Source organism: Ustilago hordei (assembly GCF_900519145.1).
Source record: "Ustilago hordei strain Uho2 genome assembly, contig: UHO2_contig_21, whole genome shotgun sequence".
In the NCBI taxonomy this organism is placed as follows: domain Eukaryota; kingdom Fungi; phylum Basidiomycota; class Ustilaginomycetes; order Ustilaginales; family Ustilaginaceae; genus Ustilago; species Ustilago hordei.
In genome coordinates, this window is record NW_024545274.1 from 426,670 (window position 1) to 443,660 (window position 16,991).

At 53.2% G+C, this 16,991-nt stretch overlaps 5 protein-coding genes across 5 annotated transcripts; 2 read left to right on the forward strand and 3 right to left on the reverse strand.

Annotated features, from left to right (window-relative positions):
- Nucleotides 1–292: 292 nt before the first annotated feature.
- Nucleotides 293–3,748, reverse strand: UHO2_06887 (uncharacterized protein; the record flags this gene model as incomplete). Its single annotated transcript, XM_041557925.1, has 1 exon — nt 293–3,748. The coding sequence occupies one exon, from the start codon at nt 3,746–3,748 to the stop codon at nt 293–295; it is 3,456 nt and encodes a 1,151-aa protein (XP_041413859.1).
- A 528-nt stretch (nt 3,749–4,276) lies between these two features.
- On the forward strand, nt 4,277–4,773 carry UHO2_06888 (uncharacterized protein; the record flags this gene model as incomplete). Its single annotated transcript, XM_041557926.1, has 2 exons — nt 4,277–4,372; nt 4,432–4,773. The coding sequence occupies 2 exons, from the start codon at nt 4,277–4,279 to the stop codon at nt 4,771–4,773; spliced, it is 438 nt and encodes a 145-aa protein (XP_041413860.1).
- A 1,359-nt stretch (nt 4,774–6,132) lies between these two features.
- UHO2_06889 (uncharacterized protein) lies at nt 6,133–8,375 on the forward strand (the record flags this gene model as incomplete). Its single annotated transcript, XM_041557927.1, has 4 exons — nt 6,133–6,649; nt 6,814–7,433; nt 7,551–7,726; nt 7,844–8,375. 4 exons carry the CDS (start codon nt 6,133–6,135, stop codon nt 8,373–8,375), a joined length of 1,845 nt encoding a protein of 614 aa, XP_041413861.1.
- A 4,522-nt stretch (nt 8,376–12,897) lies between these two features.
- On the reverse strand, nt 12,898–13,422 carry UHO2_06890 (uncharacterized protein; the record flags this gene model as incomplete). Its single annotated transcript, XM_041557928.1, has 1 exon — nt 12,898–13,422. One exon carries the CDS (start codon nt 13,420–13,422, stop codon nt 12,898–12,900), a length of 525 nt encoding a protein of 174 aa, XP_041413862.1.
- A 732-nt stretch (nt 13,423–14,154) lies between these two features.
- On the reverse strand, nt 14,155–15,969 carry UHO2_06891 (uncharacterized protein; the record flags this gene model as incomplete). The annotated part of the gene is made up of 1 exon (XM_041557929.1): nt 14,155–15,969. The coding sequence occupies one exon, from the start codon at nt 15,967–15,969 to the stop codon at nt 14,155–14,157; it is 1,815 nt and encodes a 604-aa protein (XP_041413863.1).
- Between the last annotated feature and the right edge of the window lie 1,022 nt (nt 15,970–16,991).

Genomic DNA, 16,991 nt, shown 5'->3' on the forward strand with positions numbered 1-16,991 from the left:
CCGACGCGGCCGTGTTGGAGCGAGTGTATGCGTGCGACCAAGACTCGATGCACGGTCGCTGAGTTCAACCTTGCGATGTATAGACACAATTGCAGTGGAACCAGTTCCTAAATGTAACACAACCCACATGATTGCCGCCCAAGACGAAAAAAGTTCGACAGATGAATGAATGTTGATCAGTGGGTGGGTTCGATCGACGTTTCATCTCGAAAAACAGCCACTTTGACGGAAAAGAGGATGCCAGTCATGTTGTTATTGCATCCATAGATCACCTTCAACGCGCCTGTCAAGCTCAGATAGCAACCTTCCGTATCAAAAACACATAGACATGGTATCCGATCTCAATCTTCCTCATCTTCCCGTTCCTCTGTGCTTCCAACAACCCTTGCCTCTTCACTTTCTCCTCTTCCCACTCTTCCATCCCCACATCCTCCCCATCGCTGCTCAGCATCCTAACATCTTCCATAACCAGCACCGCCCCCGCCCTCTTCTTCCTGCACGTTGTCTCGAACACACTCAGTGCCCTTGACAGAGTCCTATGTTCCGCGGTCACCGTCATAATGTACCCTCCGGTGCGGAGAACGCTGAACCAAGACTCGAGGAAGAAGCTGTATAGCTTACTTAGTGATTGGGCTGCTTTCTCCCGCTTACCCCAGGGAAGATCGGTGAGGATAGCATCGATCGAGTTGCGTCCACCGACAAAGTGTTCCAACGAAGCGCCGTCTGTTCCATCAACTGCTGAGAGGTGGACTTGAACGGGTAAGGAAGTAGGGGAGAGATCAGCGAGAGTGGAGATCTGTTGAGCACGCGAGACGGTTTCTGCGTCCATGTCGCAGCCGAAGACAACACCCGCCATGTTGCACGCTTCCAGCATAGCTGCTGTTTCGAACACTAGTGAGCCGTGGCCGCAGCACGGTTCGAGGATTCGAACTGGTTCCAGTGCTTCCCCGCTCTGCAGCACATCCTTCGTCTTTCGCTCCAGCGGCAGAGGAAGGGAGAGAGCAAGCGAGGCAGCACGGTATTCCGCCATCGTAGTACCTCCAACTAGCAGCGCGTTTCTACCGGGTGGCCTTCTCGCATGCTGTGCGGTAGGCGCGGGAAGCTTAAGCATAAACGCGATCTGACCTTCCGTTTTGAGCGCTGGATCGTCCTCCTCGCTAAGCTCCTTTTCAAACTCATCCCCGATCCCGAACCCGGGGAAGAACTTCAATGTGATATCCAACAAAGGCTTTTCCAAGTCGACCTTCCAAGGCGTTGGCGCTGATCGATCAGTATTGCGGTGGTCAGGACCGTTGAGCCAATCCCAAGCGAGCTCGCCCACGTATCGCTCCATCGTTTGCGAGTTGAGCGAGGGAAGATTGTACGTCGCGCGATCGACAGTGGCGCGATAAGTGCGAAGCTCGGGTGTTAGGGTAATGTAGGTGGTCGATTCGATGATGCGTGTCCAGGTGGCGAGGGCTTGGTTGAGTTGAGGGAGGGAAGATTCCCAGATGCTATCGAGTAGCTGAAGTAGTCGTACTTCGGAGGGGAATGGAGAGCCGTCTTCTGTTCCTGCGTCGCTAGCTCCTGAGGTCAAGGGTAAGGCATCGTCTGAAGTTTGCTTCTCCGCTACAGCCCCCACCGTTTCAGCATTCTGATGCTCGTCCTCAGCATCATCTGTGCGCAGGACAGCAAGTTTGGCAATCAACCCAGGTGTAGTCTTTTGCCTACCCAATTTCTTCCCCTCCCTCTTTGCTAGAGCTTTTCGGAGTTCTTTCGCCTTCCATCTCGCCCGCTTACTCGAACCGCCGATGAACTTCTCGTGCTTCAGCTCCTTTGCCAGCTCTCTCGGGAACTCGTTGAGACTTGTGAGGAGGTAAGCTGTCTTTGTAATGCCCAGTTTCGCATCAAAGTATGCATCCATTGCGCTTGTTGCCAACTGGTCGTCCAGCACTCGAACGTGACCGGAGTGAATGCTTGACGATATTGATTGCTTTGATGTCAACGCTGCCATCGCGTCGGAGGGAAGCTGATGCAGAGTCTGCTGAAGAATCTCTCGCTGGGCAAAGTCTTCAAACCCTCCAAACACCTGGAACACCACCGGAACATCCACTTTCCCCACCTTCTGCATCACCTTACCACCACTGCTCCTATCACTCGAAGAGGATGGAGAGGGAGCATAATCAACCAATTGCTTTACCTTTGTCACCTCAACTCCCAAATCCAGTTGAGCATACTTTTGCGGTTCAGCCAATCTCGAAGCCTTTTCCTCTATCTCGCTCGTAATCAAACTCGAAATCGCCGCACTGCCACCACTAGCTAGTTGAGCCTCGGTCTTATTCGCCACCGCCAATCCTTCCGGTACTCTCGCCTCCTCCACCCCTTCCCCCATCCCCAATCCGTGCGGACTGATACTCTGCCAATCCTCTCTCGCCCACCACGGCAGAGCATCCTCAAAACTCCATTCGTCCGTCCAATACTTGATCGCATGCAAGTATATATATAGCTCCTTCGGCTTCGGATCCGGCAACAGCGGGATTTTGCATTCCGGGCAGAAATCGGAAGATTGTTCCCTTACTCGTTTCTGCCATGCTGTTTCAATATCCACCGGTCTATTCAAACCCTTGGCGGGAAGCTCGCCATGTTCGAGTTCGAGCTTTTGCAATGCTCGTTTGAGCAAGTCGTCAGCAGGCCGACTAGAACGACCGTTGGGACCGGGAACGTGTACATTCTCGAGTCCTTCTTGGGCAATCATATCTTTGAATAAGACTTCATCTTTCCATCGAGCCCAATCTTCTTGTCCGTCCTGATCTCCTTTTATTGCGTCTACAATCATCTCGACTTCTTTCTGGCCGATTTGGCCTCCAACCTTCTTCCATTGATCAGGGATGACTTCGGCGAAGGAGGACGGGTCGACTTGGGACCAGATGTTGTGGCCATAGATTGGGTCGTTGCAGATTGGGTGGCCCAGATACTGGACGTGGACTCGAATTTGATGTGTTCGACCGGTAATGGGACGGCAGAAAATGACGGAAGAGTAAGTGGAGGGATCATAGGAAAGCCGGACGAAGATCGTCTCGCAATACTTTCCTTTCGGGTGAACAATGTTGACCCCGCTCTGGCGGTCGATGGTGAGGATGGGTTCTTTGCAGACGATTTCGCCTTCGGGAAACTGCCCCCTCACCCTGCATACGTAGGCTTTGGACACCTGACCAGCGGCAAATTGCGCACCTAGCCTACTCGCAGTCTCCTTCTTAGTCGAACAGACCATAATCCCACTCGTTAGCCTATCCAACCTATTCGTTGTGTACACCATCTCTATCCCATGTTCCGACTTCAACAACCCCGTCAGCGTATGTCTTAAGTACCTCCCTGCTGCATGAACGGGGATAGATCCTGGTTTGACGATGACCAATATTCCCTCTTCATCATCTCTATGAATGATCTTGATTGGTTCGTCCGTTACGGGGGGTTCGTGTCGATGGACGCTGTTGCAGATCTTATCTCCATCTCCAATGATCTGATGGATTTCAGCTTTACGCCCGTTGACGGTACAGATGCCTTTGTGGATTGCCCAGACGTAGTACTCTTTCGTCCGATCGCGGAACTCGGTAGTCATGATCTCGATCAGCTCGCGGCCGAACCATCGGAGCTTGCTATACGTTTGGAATTCGTACCAATACGGTGTGGTTTTGCGAAGGCCCTTGATGCGGGCGGTGACGCTACCACTCGCTGCTGAGGGTGGCTCTGAGCCGTGTGGGCTGGCCATCTTGGCTAGATTCGAAAGGGGGTTCCGCTGATGGTGAAGGTGAGGGTTGATGAGGAGCAGTGAGGGAGAAGGTGGAATTCAGGGTCCGAGAAAAGAATGGTTGTTCACGTGACTTTCTTCTAGATATTTTTCTGGCTCTAAGCGAGAGTGCAAGTCCGATTTCCGAGGTCGCTCTCATTCGCCTCGCCGATGACTTTCCTCTTCACAGCGGCAACACAACAAAAAAATAAGCACAAACCAAAGCCTCATGAGCGACAAGAGTGGGATTAAGGGATGGTAGTCACGTGATTATAGTCACGTGATGTTATCCATGGTCAGGGATTCTGCCAAGTCATCGCGCAGCTACAGTATGCTCTCTCTCCAATCACCACCATTCTCACAGCTGCTCACTTAGCAGAATCTCACCAACTCTTCAAGTGTTTTTTCAACAGTCTCTCCTGCACCCCTGGTGCAAACCCCTTGGTCACCGACACCTGATGGTGTCACCTGACCCAGGGGCCTCTGCTGAGGATCCCCTTGTTGTGACCCATGGGTCACTCCATCCAGGTGGGGTGCAGCCCCCTTCCCCTGCCAATCTTCCTCCCATGTGCATCTGCACCCACTGCCATCAAAGCCTCCCCTTCAGTGAGTTCCTCTCCCGGAGCCAGCCAAATACGATCACCCAGTCTTGCACCGCTTGCCAGGCCTGGCAGGCCACCAGCAACAGTGCATGGGACCTCTGCATCCAGATGACCTGTGCCACCCATGCCACCTCCTTCTTGTCATCTGTTGCCACTGCCTCCGCCACACTGGGCTCCCCTACAGGGCCTGTCCCCTCAACAACTTCGGCCCCTGTGCCTGACCTGGGGTCCACCCCTGACCCCTTTGTGATGATGTCACTGCTTGAGGTGTGGCTACGGGGTGTTTCCAGCAACATCACCTCATCTGTCATGGACCCCCTTCGCCACCTGGAGTGTCACATCACCTCACTTGTGGCAGCAGTGTCGGCCAGCCCGACTCCCACCCAGACAGCCACTTCCTCTTGACCCCTTGGGGCACCTCCTCTCCCCACCTTTACCCCAGCCCCAGCCTTGCCTGTGGAACCCTCGCTGGCTCCTAACAACCCTGGTGAGTCATCTGTTCGTCGCCTCTTCCCTTGGATTCCTGCTGAGACCGTCAATGCAGTGTATAAGGACCTCCTGCGACCTGGCAACCTCAGCAAGCTGTGCAACGCCACCGTAGCCAACCCCAGCGGGGAGAAGGCTGTAAGCGATCGCGCGCCAGAGACTAACTGAGGTTGATTGAGTAAGGTCTACTCGATATGATTTGCCTAAACGTAACCAAGCATCATCACCTAGTAAGTCTCAACTGACCACCTTGAACACTCCATTCAGAGGTTGTGCAGCATGAATGTTGTTTGTTGGTGAGTGGGTGATACACCCTCCCCTACAGTATGAGTGTTCATAGTACTGTTGATAATGCTCTTGGATGTTGTCTGGACTGCAATATGCTAATTGCCTACAGAGGATGGGAGTTACTGGACTGCTGGTGTGAATCACCACCTACAATAACTGACTGGACTGCTGGTGTCAAGCAACACCACCTACAGCAAGGGACTGGACTGCAGGTGTTGAAGAACACTGCCTACAGTTGTCAACTAATGGTGATACAACACACATGTTGAGAGTCATTGCAAGAGCACTGCTATTGCGATGATACATAACTGAGTAAGTATAGAGTAAGTAAAGTTAAGTCAGAGTGGATGCCGATCCACTTGTATGCTAAGGTAGAATGAGAGTATTTATATGTCCAGTGGGTGTTTTCCCTCGACACCTATCCTGCTCCTCTTGAGGGGCCTTTGTCCCCTGTTAGGCACTGTCTTGTCCTGCTGGCACCAACCCCTTTGATACTGTGTTCCTACCATTTGCACAGCATAAGGGTTATGCAACACTGCCCTCTCACCTTCATGCTCTCCTTCTGCCTGATGTGGGATGCCCCCTTTTGACACTGCTCCCTTTCAACTTTATCTTGTGAAACCCCTTTGAACCTCGTGACCATACCCCCTGGTCATGTGGTCACGTCAGCACAGTTCCATCTTGACTTGTCTTGTGAAACCCCTTTAGTCACTTGTTGAACCTTGTGACCTGACCCCTTGGTCATGTGGTCACATTGGCACAGCTCCGAATACTTGTTCAGATCGGCCAACTAGTTGAAGTGTGCTGATCTGACTGACTCTGACTGATCCCATGAGATTGATCTGGATTCCCAGGGTTCGATCAATCTCATAATTCATGTGCACTGCCAACCTGATTAATCTCGTTGATCCCCGATGGTTTTGGCTCTGATCAATCTGGTGCACCCTTCATATGTTGATCTTCTGCACACCCTTCATATACTGCTCCATTATGCGACATTACCATAACTGCCGCTTGATCATTTGGCGCACTCTCTTGCACAGGCCAGCCGTCCCTGTGACAAAGGCGACCCTCTCCTTGGGCGCCTACGAGCTTGCCCTCACTCTCCCTGCCCCCACACCCTCCACCAAGTCATTTCTCAAGGCCATTCCTGACCTGGTCTCCTTTTGCCAGGCCTGGGCCATCTACATGGCCCTCCGTGTGGCAGCCTCTCCTGACTGCACGCTTGGCCCAGCTTTGGCTGGGTTCCTCATGCACATTGCAGAACTGGACCAGCATTTTGACTGGACATACATCGTGGACTACATCCTGATGGTCTGCAAGAAGTGGTTTGGTCATGCTGATGCAGACACCTGGTCCAGGCAGGACATGGAGGCCTTCCAGGACAAGCTTGCCATCGCTCCCACCAAATCCCTCAAACCTCTGGTTGCCCCTGCAGAGCAGAGGAAGGCAGGCACCAATGCCACAGTCTGCCTCTGCTGGAACAACAGCACCTGCACTGGCCCCTGTGGACAGGCACACACTTGCCTGATCTGTGGCACCAAGAACCATCTGTCACCTTCCTGCCCAAGCCTTGCCAAATTCAAGCCCTCTCCACCTTCATTGGTTGCAGCTGAAGCTGCCAGCAAATCTGATGTCAAGGGGAGAGGCTTGGTGTAATGCTCCTGGCAGCACCAAGTGGGCTCCTGCCTATCCACCTGGTGCCAGTTGGATCACCCTCAGGCCACCCCCCTCGAACCTCCCTGGAGCTTTCCCCTCCTGTCTCCCCTGCTCCCTGGCAGCCCCTCATGGACACCCCCACCCCCCAGCCTCCCTGCCCCATTGCTACCCCTCCGTTGGAGGGTCCTTTCACGACCCACCAGCCTATCATGGCTGCCCCCCTTGCTGGAAGGCCAGCAACTACCTCTGGCCCACCTGCCATGGCCACCAAGCCTATCACAGCTCCCACGCCTCTCACGGCACCTGCGCCTATCATGGCCACACCACCTCTTATGGTACCTTGGCCTATCACAGCTCCCAGGCTTATCATGCCCCCCCCCCCCCCTCCCCCAGCCTCCGCCATCTTCTCCCTGCCTGCAGCGGATTTGTGCCTGCACCTTCTCCTGCAGGCCCTCTGCAGAATCCCTGCGGCCCACCCGAACACCACCATTGCGGCCCCAATCTTCACCAGGGACAATGTCCCTGCCTGCTGGGGTTCAATGCAGGAATGCACCCATGCTTGGTGGCGCCTCCTGGCATGCTACCCTGATGCCAAGGTGTGCCACCAGCTGCTGGGTGGCATCACTCATGGGGTATGCATTGGCTATGAGGGCCCACTGTGTGCAGTTGGCTGGCCCTCCCGCAACCTCCCCATGGACACTGCTGGGTTGGCCCACATCCACTAAGAGATTACTGCTCACCTCGCTGAGGGTCGGCTCACAAGGGTCACTGACCCGACCCCCCTCATTTGCTCTCCCATTGGCATGGTACCAAAGCCCCACTCCTCTGGCTTCCACACCATCCACCACCTTTCCCACCCCTGCTGCCCAGGGTCGAAGCTTCCTTCTGTCAATGCCAGCATCCAGCTGGCCTTTGTGTCCCTGTGGTATGAGAGCCTCCAACCCCTGCTTGACTTTGTCTGAACTTCCCCAGGTTGCTGGCTCTGGAAAGGTGACCTTTGGGATGCCTTTCGCCATATCGTCACCTGCCTCAGTGACACCAGGCTCCTGGGCTTCACATTTGATGGCATGTCTTACCATGAGAATGCCCTCACATTTGGGGGCAAGAGCTCATCCTGGCTATTCAACCTCTATGCCAAGATGGTTCATTGGATTGTGAGCTCCTGCCTCCCCCCCGGGCTGCCCCTGAACCATTACCTTGATGACTTCTTTGGGGCAGTCCCTGCAGGGGGGGACAGCTCTCGCCCAGTGTGCCTGTTGGCCCTCACCTGCAAGGCGCTGGGTCTCGATCTGTCCCCCTCGAAGACATTCTTCAGCTCCAAGAAGCTCGAGGTCCTAGGGATCGAGATCAACACAGAAGCTCTGACTATCGGGATCACCGATATGCGCAGATCTTCCATCCTTCGCACCATCCAGGACCTCCTACAGTCCTCCCAGGTCTCCCTCCTCCAGCTGCAACGCATCTCCAGCCTCTTGCAGTTTGTGACTCAGGTGGCCCCTGTCATGGGCCTGGATGCTCAAGAAGCAGGAGGGTCACTGGTTCATATGGAAGGAGCACAGGTATCGAAGATCTAGTCAATACCAGTAGAGAGCATGGTTGTAGTGCAGTCTCCATGGAGACCATGGACTTCTACAGACTCACATGCAAAGGAGGACCGAGCCATATGTGAGGAGGGCCAAGCACAGCCACAAGGAGGACCAAGCTCAAGGAGCAGGCACAGCCATGAAGAGGACCAAGCTCAAGGAGCATGCAGATGGTTACCACTCAGGGGCTCGAGAGACAAGAGCCAAAGGAACTGTCACTGATCAAAGGAGAAGGAGCAGTGTCAAAGGAGTCGACACCAGGTCATGAGGAGGAGGAGCAGTGTCAAAGGAGTCAACACCATTCAGGAGGCACAGGGGCGCCAAACAAGCAGCAAGATAGCAAGGAGGAGGAGCAGTGTCAAAGGAGTCGACACCACTCAAGAAGCACAGGGGTGCCAAGCAGGAGAGGCCCCTGAGCAGTACTCGATGAAGAAGGTACTCTCTGGAGAGAGAGCAGGTGCAGCATTGCTGGCGATGCTGTGAAGAGGTATATAACCATGCTTTCTCATCATCATAGGTCGAGTGGATCCTCATCCACTCTACTCACCATAACTAGTTATCACTTCAGCATAAGTATATATTAGTTTCAGTCAGCATAGCAGCAATCTATCAAGGTTGCTCCTCATCGTAGTGTGTGTGTTGTATCACCACTACCTGATGTCCGAAGGCACCCATAGCAGGTTAGTGGTCCAGAACAAGATAGAACCAAAGGCAGTAGTCCACTGCAGTCCAGGGATCACATCAAGCATCAAGTCAACACACTGGACACTCGTGTTGATGCCACCAACCTTATCACCAACACCATCAACCTCATTATCATCAACACTCACCAACCTTATCACCAATGTCATCAACCTCATCATCATCAACACTCACACCAGACCTTGGTGTCATCATAGCATTGATATTGATCGTGCCGAGCTACCCCTGAACGGAGTGTCCACAGAGGTCAGCCGAAACCTACGATAGTATATACAACGAACGCCACCTGCTGTCACTGCGCAACTTGATAGTCACCGATACCGAGACAATAGCTGTCGCACAGTTTGATAGTCACCGAGTATCTCGACAGACCGACCTGGGTTTCAGGCGCGAGACCCCTGACAGCCCCTCTCAGCCGCGCCTACCTTGGCCGGCTCTATGCAGCTCTCCGCCAGGCCCACTGCTCCCCCCTCTGCCTGCTGCGGCTTCCCTGGCTGGCTGCAGCTGAGTTACATTGGTGGGACCAGCTCCTCAGCTGCTGGAATGGGCTGTCCCTGCTCCTCCCCTCCCCCTTGTGCATGGCTCACATCTGGTCCGATGCCTGCCCATGGGGTCTTGGAGGCTACCTCAGTGCAGCAGGACACCCTGACCTGGTGCTAGCCCACTGTGTCCCTTGCAGGCACAGGCAGAAGAACATCCAGTTTCTGGAGGCCCTTGCAGTGCTTGACTGCCTCCAGGCCTTTGTCCCCCACCTCACTGACCATGGATGCACTCATGTGGTCCTCCATGTGGACAACGAGAATGTGGAGCATGGCTTACACTCTGGAAAGTCCAGGGACCCTTTGACCCAGACCCTGTTGCAGGAGATCTTCAGCCTTTGCTTCAAGCACAACCTGACCTTGTGCCCCACCCAGGTTAGCAGTGCTGACAATGTTTTGGCTGACCTCCTCTCCCATCGTTGTTTCTCCCAAATCTCCACCCATTTTCCTCGGGCTCACCATCAGTGTTCTCCTGGGCTCCTTCACCCAGTCCTCCGCCGCCTCGCTTGCCACCCCGGCCTTTGCGAGGCTCCTCAGCTGCTCCCCACATGCCACTGCCCTCCTCCTCCATGGCCTCAGTGCAAGCTCCCATCACCAGTATGACCCCATTGGCGAGGAGTACCAGACTTTCTGCCTCCAGCACTTTGGTCCCAACCGGCCGGCCCTGCCATCTACTGACCTCCACCTCATCAAGTGGATGGTGGACCTCAGCCACCAGGGGCAGAGCTACCACGCCATCTGCCACCACCTTGCTGCCCTGTCCTCTTGGCATGTTGACCTCAGCCTCGACTCCTCAGCTTTCTCCCATCCTCACACCCAGCATGCCCTCAAGGGCTTCAAGCGCCTGTATGGCATCACCCTGCATGGCCAGAAGCTTCCCATCACTCTCCCCATCCTCCAGGGCCTTCTGGACACCCTCCGGGTCTCTGTCAGGGGTCTCGCGCCTGAAACCCAGGTCGGTCTGTCGAGATGCTTGGTGACTATCAAACTGTGTGACAGCTATTGTCTCAGTATCGGTCTCGACAAGCTAGTCCTTCAGCAACTATCAAGTTGCGTGATGACAGCAGGTTGCGTTCATTGTATATACTGTCGTAGGTTTTGGCTGACCTCTGTGGACACTCCATTCAGGGGTAGCTCAGCACGATCAATATCAATGTGTAGGTTGTGATGACACCAAGGTCTGGTGTGAGTGTTGATGATGATGAGGTTGATGGTGTTGATGATAAGGTTGGTGGTGTTGGTGATAAGGTTGGTGGCATCAACATGAGTGTCCAGTGTGTTGACTGTTGCTTGAGGTGATCCCCAGACCACAGTGGACTACTGCCTTCAGTTCTATCTTGATCCGGACTGCTAACCTGCTATGGGGCACCTTCGGATGTCAGGTAGTGGTGATACAACACACACACTATGATGAGGAGCAACCTTGATAGATTGCTGCTATGCTGACTGAAACTAATATATATGTATGCTGAAGTGATAACTAGTTATGATGGTTGTGTAGAGTGGATGAGGATCCACTTGACCTTTGATGATGAGAAAGCATGGTTATATACCTCTTCACAGCATTGCCAGCAATGCTGCTCCTGCTCTCTCTCCAGAGAGTACCTTCTTCATCGAGTACTGTTCAGGAGGCCTCTCCTGCTTGCTTGGCACCCCTGTGCCTCTTGAGCTGTGTTGACTCCTTTGACACTGCTCCTCCTCCTTGCTATCCTGCTTGTTTGGCACCCTTGTGCCTCCTGAGTGGTGTCGACTCCTTCGACACTGCTCCTCCTCCTCATGACCTGGTGTTGACTCCTTCGACACTGCTCCTCCTCCTCAGGACCTGCTTGTCAGTTCCCTATACACTGCTCCTTCCCTTTGACCGGTGATGGTTCTTTTGACTCTTGTCTCTCGAGCCCCTGAGTGGTAACCATCTGCATGCTCCTTGAGCTTGGTCCTCTTCATGGCTGTGCCTGCTCCTTGAGCTTGGTCCTCCTCGTGGCTGTGCCTGGCCCTCCTCGCATATGGCTCAGTCCTCCTTTGCATGTGAGTCCATAGGAGTCCATGGTCTCCATGGAGACTGCACTACGACCATGCTCTCTACTGGTATTGACTAGATCTTCGATACCTGTGCTCCTTCCATATGAACCAGTGACCCTCCTGCTTCTTGAGCATCCAAGCCCATGACAGTCTCCTCCACCTTATCCTCTTCCGACCAGGTCACTTTCGCTGCTGCTTTCACACTCGCCTATGCCTGCCTCCTTCATTGTGCCAAGTTCACCTGGTCCCACCTCAGTGACTCTGTCCTGCAGGTTGGCTCTGTCATGTGGGCCGAGACCTATGTGATGCTTCATCTTGCCCAGTCAAAGACGGACCCTTTCGGGAAGGGGGTCAACCTCATCATCCCCAAGGTCAGTGGTTTTGCCTGCCCTTACATGGCTCTCCTCACCATCTGTGGGTCCCACTACCCGCTGAACTTAAGCATATCAATAAGCGGAGGAAAAGAAACTAACAAGGATTCCCCTAGTAACGGCGAGTGAAGAGGGAAGAGCCCAAGATTGAAAGCTGGCGTCTTTGGCGTCCGCATTGTAATCTCAAGAAGTGTTTTCCGCTTCGGACCATGCCTAGCCCCCATGGGTGCCCCTCTTCGCCTTGGATGACAGGGCCACCCCCTTCTCCCATGAGCAGTTCATTGGTGTCCTCTGGCAGCTCCTGGGTCAGCTGGGGCTCCCCACCTTGGCTTATGCTGGCCACTCCTTCTGCCAGGGGGGGAGCCACCTGGGCTGCCCACTGTGGCACCTCAACTGAGGCCATTCAGGCCCTGGGCTGGTGGTCCTTGGACTGCTTCTGCTGGTACATTGACTGACCCCCCTCTGTCTGCAGCAAAATTGCTGCCAACTACCTTTTTGCGGCCTCCTCCTCCCCCTCTGATCTTTCCTCAGATTGGCATGTGACCCCTTAGCCTCTGGCTCCCATCCCCATCAGCAAAACCAGACCTCGCTGCACAACTGGTTTGCCCTTGGCATTGGCAGTCTGGGAGCCTCTCGAGCCTATGAGCACACCCATGCTCGCCCTGCAATCCTAGTCTCTGTTATGCTCTTTCTTTGCCCCTGTTATGGTATGAATTGAGGGTTCGGATACAAATACAGCAAGTGCGAAAAACAAAAGATAATGCGATGCGAAAAGATAGAAATAAGTGGTAGCTATAGAAAGGTATAGTGGCATGGATCGCCTCGAAGATGATCAACGTGAAGTTGGAAGGCCGCAAAAGACGCTAGCGGCGGGGTGATGGTCTACTTACCATCCTTAACCCGAACACCAGCCTCCTTCGCTGCCTTCTCAGCCATCTCCCTCTGCCCCTGCGCCGGCGGACTACCCTTCGCATTCTCCGAATAGGCCTCCTGAGTAGCCGTCATCAATTCATGAATCTGATAAATCTGTTCGTCCGACATCTTTTCCAACAGCTCCGCATCCAGTCTCTTTCCTCTGAAACCCCCCAGTGCACCTTGTTGCACTTCCAACTGATCCAGGTACATCTTCCATGAACTCAAGAATCCTACAATCTGCAGCGGATTGTCAATATCCCTATGTCTTCGAAATTCGTCTTTGATATAGTTGTCGCCGACAGCACGCATGTCAGCATCAAGATGACGATGAGCGCGGAGTAGACGACGATAGAGTTTGATGGGAGGGAGGATGGTGGATGCGGTGCGTTTGACTGCGTTAAGTTCGGAGCCTGGTGGGATGGGTTGGTTTGATGCCGATGCGAGGTGGCGGAGCGAAGCTCGGAATAGAGGGGTTGGCGTTGGTCGGAACATCTTTGGGTATATCTCTACAGTAAGCAAGAAGACAAGTAGAGAAGGAGTCAGCGAAATTCTTCCGATACAGGGAGAGTGTGTTGCTGCTTGTACTGTTGCTTGCTACGGTGTTTTCCTCCAAAAGGAAAGGTTGGACGGCTCAGAATGAAGAGTTGCGGCATCGACCAAAGCAAGATGAACCAACACAAGGTCGAAACATCGAAAGCAAAGGGCTCGGCGAAGAGGTGCCAGATAGTTGAGCGCTTTTTAATAACCTAGCGCGATCGCTCATTGCCGGTTCCAGTCGGAAAGAGAGGGCGTAGCAGTAGCAGCACCAATGGGCGCGGTGTTTGAAAAGATACGTACGATTTGACGTATGAACACCGAATTCTTTTTACATGGTGATGGTGGTGGAAGGGTGGGAGAACGTTGAGAGAGGAGAGTTTGAGGTTGTGACTGTGCGACGAAGCTTACGAGATCGACCGCAGGCAGCAATTATTTTCTCTGACTTTTGCCATTTCCAGTCGCTTCTCTGCCATTGGCTCACATTCCCGACCTGAGCTCATCGGCTCGATCGATCTCACTTCTCGCCTTGACGCTGTTGCCCGCCTTTGATACGAGGCTATTCACCTGCCAACCCCTTTCAATTGATGCACCAAAACAAGCTGATTAAATGCTTTTTTAAACTATTCTTTGTATGACAGGATGCTTTCTGAGTGAGATCGCCATGATACTGTGTGGTTGGAAGGCAATCTAGACATCTTCTTTCTCCTTCTTATGTCCCTTCGAATAGCACTTGTCCCACTCCTCCGCTTGATCAACCCATTCCAGCGGCTTTAAGAAAGAATGAATCGGGCACACACTATCACTTACGTCCCCAGCTGGAGCCTTCCCATCTCCACACCAGCCACCGCTATAAACGTGTGCAGGCTGATCATTGACCAGGACCCTCACAAAATCGTCGTCCTCCCCACATCTTAGCTTCTCCACCGTCAACCTCCCTGAAAAGGGTGTAGTCTTTGCTGTGCTCCACTCATGATTCTCATCCCAAAGTCCTAGCGCTGCAATGACAGGAGCTAGTTGATTATCGTGTGTAAAGTCAACAAAAGCGTTTGGACCTTCACCTTTCGGTAGAGGGAACTTTTCTTCGTTCCGATCGAGGGTGGTATTGATTGATGTCGGAGGATCCATCACCGGCTTTCTCCCCTCCAATCTCGCCAGTAGTTCTCGCAGCCAAGGGGTTGCTAAGGCCTTATGGAGGGGGTTGTGCCCTGCAAAGCCATAATCCTTCTCCATATTTGTACTCACCTCGTAGATCTGCGCAAACTCTTCCTCCTCAAACAGTCGGCAAAACGGACTCACCACCCCCTCGTTCCTCTCCCTATCCTCCAGCAGCAATCCATATGGATTCAGCCGTGCAACCGTATCAAACGCACACAGGCCAAACAGTTGCAGTACCTGTTTTGGCTCGAGATGAATCCTTTCCCCTCTCCTATCCTTACTACCTCCCTTCCGTACACCTAGCTTACTCGCCAGCCTCTCCCGAACATGCGCAGTAGCGTTGTGTGCGAAAGCAGCGGTTTTGAGCGAGGCAGGAGACTGTGCGTTGTCGCGGAAATCACGTTCGAAAGTGGGGCAGGTGTAGACGTCGAGTGTGTTGTTCGAAGCGATCTGGCCGAGCTTGTCGTTTTTGCGCGCTTCGGGGATGATAACGTCGGGATGGGGGAGGGAGGGAATGTGACGGTGGGGTTTGTGGGATTTGAAGGTTGAGGGGCGGTTTTTGGGTGGCCATGGGGCGGACTCGGGTGAGGCGTGGTGGAATGGAGAATGGGAGAAACCTTGGAGGAAGAAGCGGGAGGAAGTGATGACTCGGTCTGCGCCTGAGGATCTGACAAATGGTCGCCCTTTCGGGTGCTCGCTGTGCTTGTGAGGAATGTAGTCGGGCGTGAGGTACTGGCAGATGCGTGTGCGGAGGTGGGAGAAGAGCGTCAGGGCTGGCATTGATGCTGGTTTTGATGGTGAGCAGACCAAGTCGATCAAGCTGTTGGAGCTCAACTTGGTATCATAGTCTGCATTAACATCAATCTGCTCTTTGCCATCAAAGAGATGCGAGTATCGCTCATAGAAGCGCCATCCAGACGCAAACGCCTCATACTGACCATACGGAGTCAACTCCGAGTTACCCAGCCTATTCCTCAGTCCACCATCCTCGGTCTTTTTCGTCTCTACCCACTTCCTCAGCCATTGGAGTTGCGGATGTAATCCTTGGTTTTGCTTGTCGTGCTTGTTCGAGTCGGACACATGCTGGAGATGCTTTGCGATCTGTCGAAGCGTCTTTCGAAGCTCTTTATACGCTCCACCTGTCGGGTAGCGTGAGCCGTGCCTTTCGAGTTGGCTTACGAAAGTCACCTCGCAGTGGTCGGGGATCTTATCTTGGGGTGAGGAAGAGTTGACGGGGAACCAAGGGGAATACTGGCCAAGATTGTGAAAGATTTCTGGTGGGAGGAGTTGCGGGCTTGGCAAGTGAGGGGTGCCGGTCGCTGCTAGGCTGTGAGTGATTGCCGGCATGTTGGATCGTAGCTTCTCTGTCCAGCAGCTCTTCTGGTGGTTCCTGTCAGTCGCTAAGGGCGAAGGGGAACTCGAGGGGTAGAGTTTTATACATGAAGCTACGGCGAGGTCTGGAGCTCATCCGACTTTGATCAAAGGTTTGTCGCCCCGCTTGCGGTGCGAACCAGGCATGATGCCGAGACTGGCTTCCAGACAAACCAAGCGGATTGGCACGAATGCTAGTTGGATTGCGAAGGGCGCTCGGAGGGAACGTGGCAAGACTTCTGAAGATGCAACGATGCGAGAACGTGATCACTACTTTAGAGCTCCAAGAAGCAGAAGAACGGCAGATAAGCTGTCATGATGCGGCAAAGAGAGGACCCTTTCGGTCATGCTTTTGCCCCACATTCCAATCGTACGATCCTGATTGCTTGATGAGCAAATCGGGAGATCCAACGACTTGGTCGGATCGCATCCGACATCTCTTTTTCTCTTTTTCTCTCTCTGCACCCATGCCTTGCCGATTTTCACTCCAATACTTGGACGGCACTCTGCTTCTCTCAGCATTCAGGACAGGCTTCTATGATATGGCCGATTGCTATTCAGAAGAAGCTGTCTTAGGAGGAAGGAGTGAGCAACAAGGGACTTTGGAGTTGGAGTTCGGCTTTTTGGAAATAAGAGAGAGAGAGAGAAAAGCGCTTTGACGTCTTCCAACTGCGTCGTGCGATGTTAGGGAAGAACAACAGGGGGTTTCAGTTTTCTCTGAGTTTTCAAAACTCCGAGTTTTCATGGTTTTTTTGGATTTTGAAAGCTCACTGCTTAAGTAAGCTCTGCCAGGAAAGAAAAGCTCAGAAGTTTTGAAAACCCCTACTTATTTTTGCTGTGAGCCCAGGTTTCTGAATATTTGAGTTTTCAGCAGGAGTTTTTGTCATGTGCTGATATCACATGATTCTAACACAATTCTGCACACAACCCTTGACCTCCACTTTCTGCACTGTCTACACTTTCTCACACTTTGAGTTACATCTGTCCTTGCTTCACTT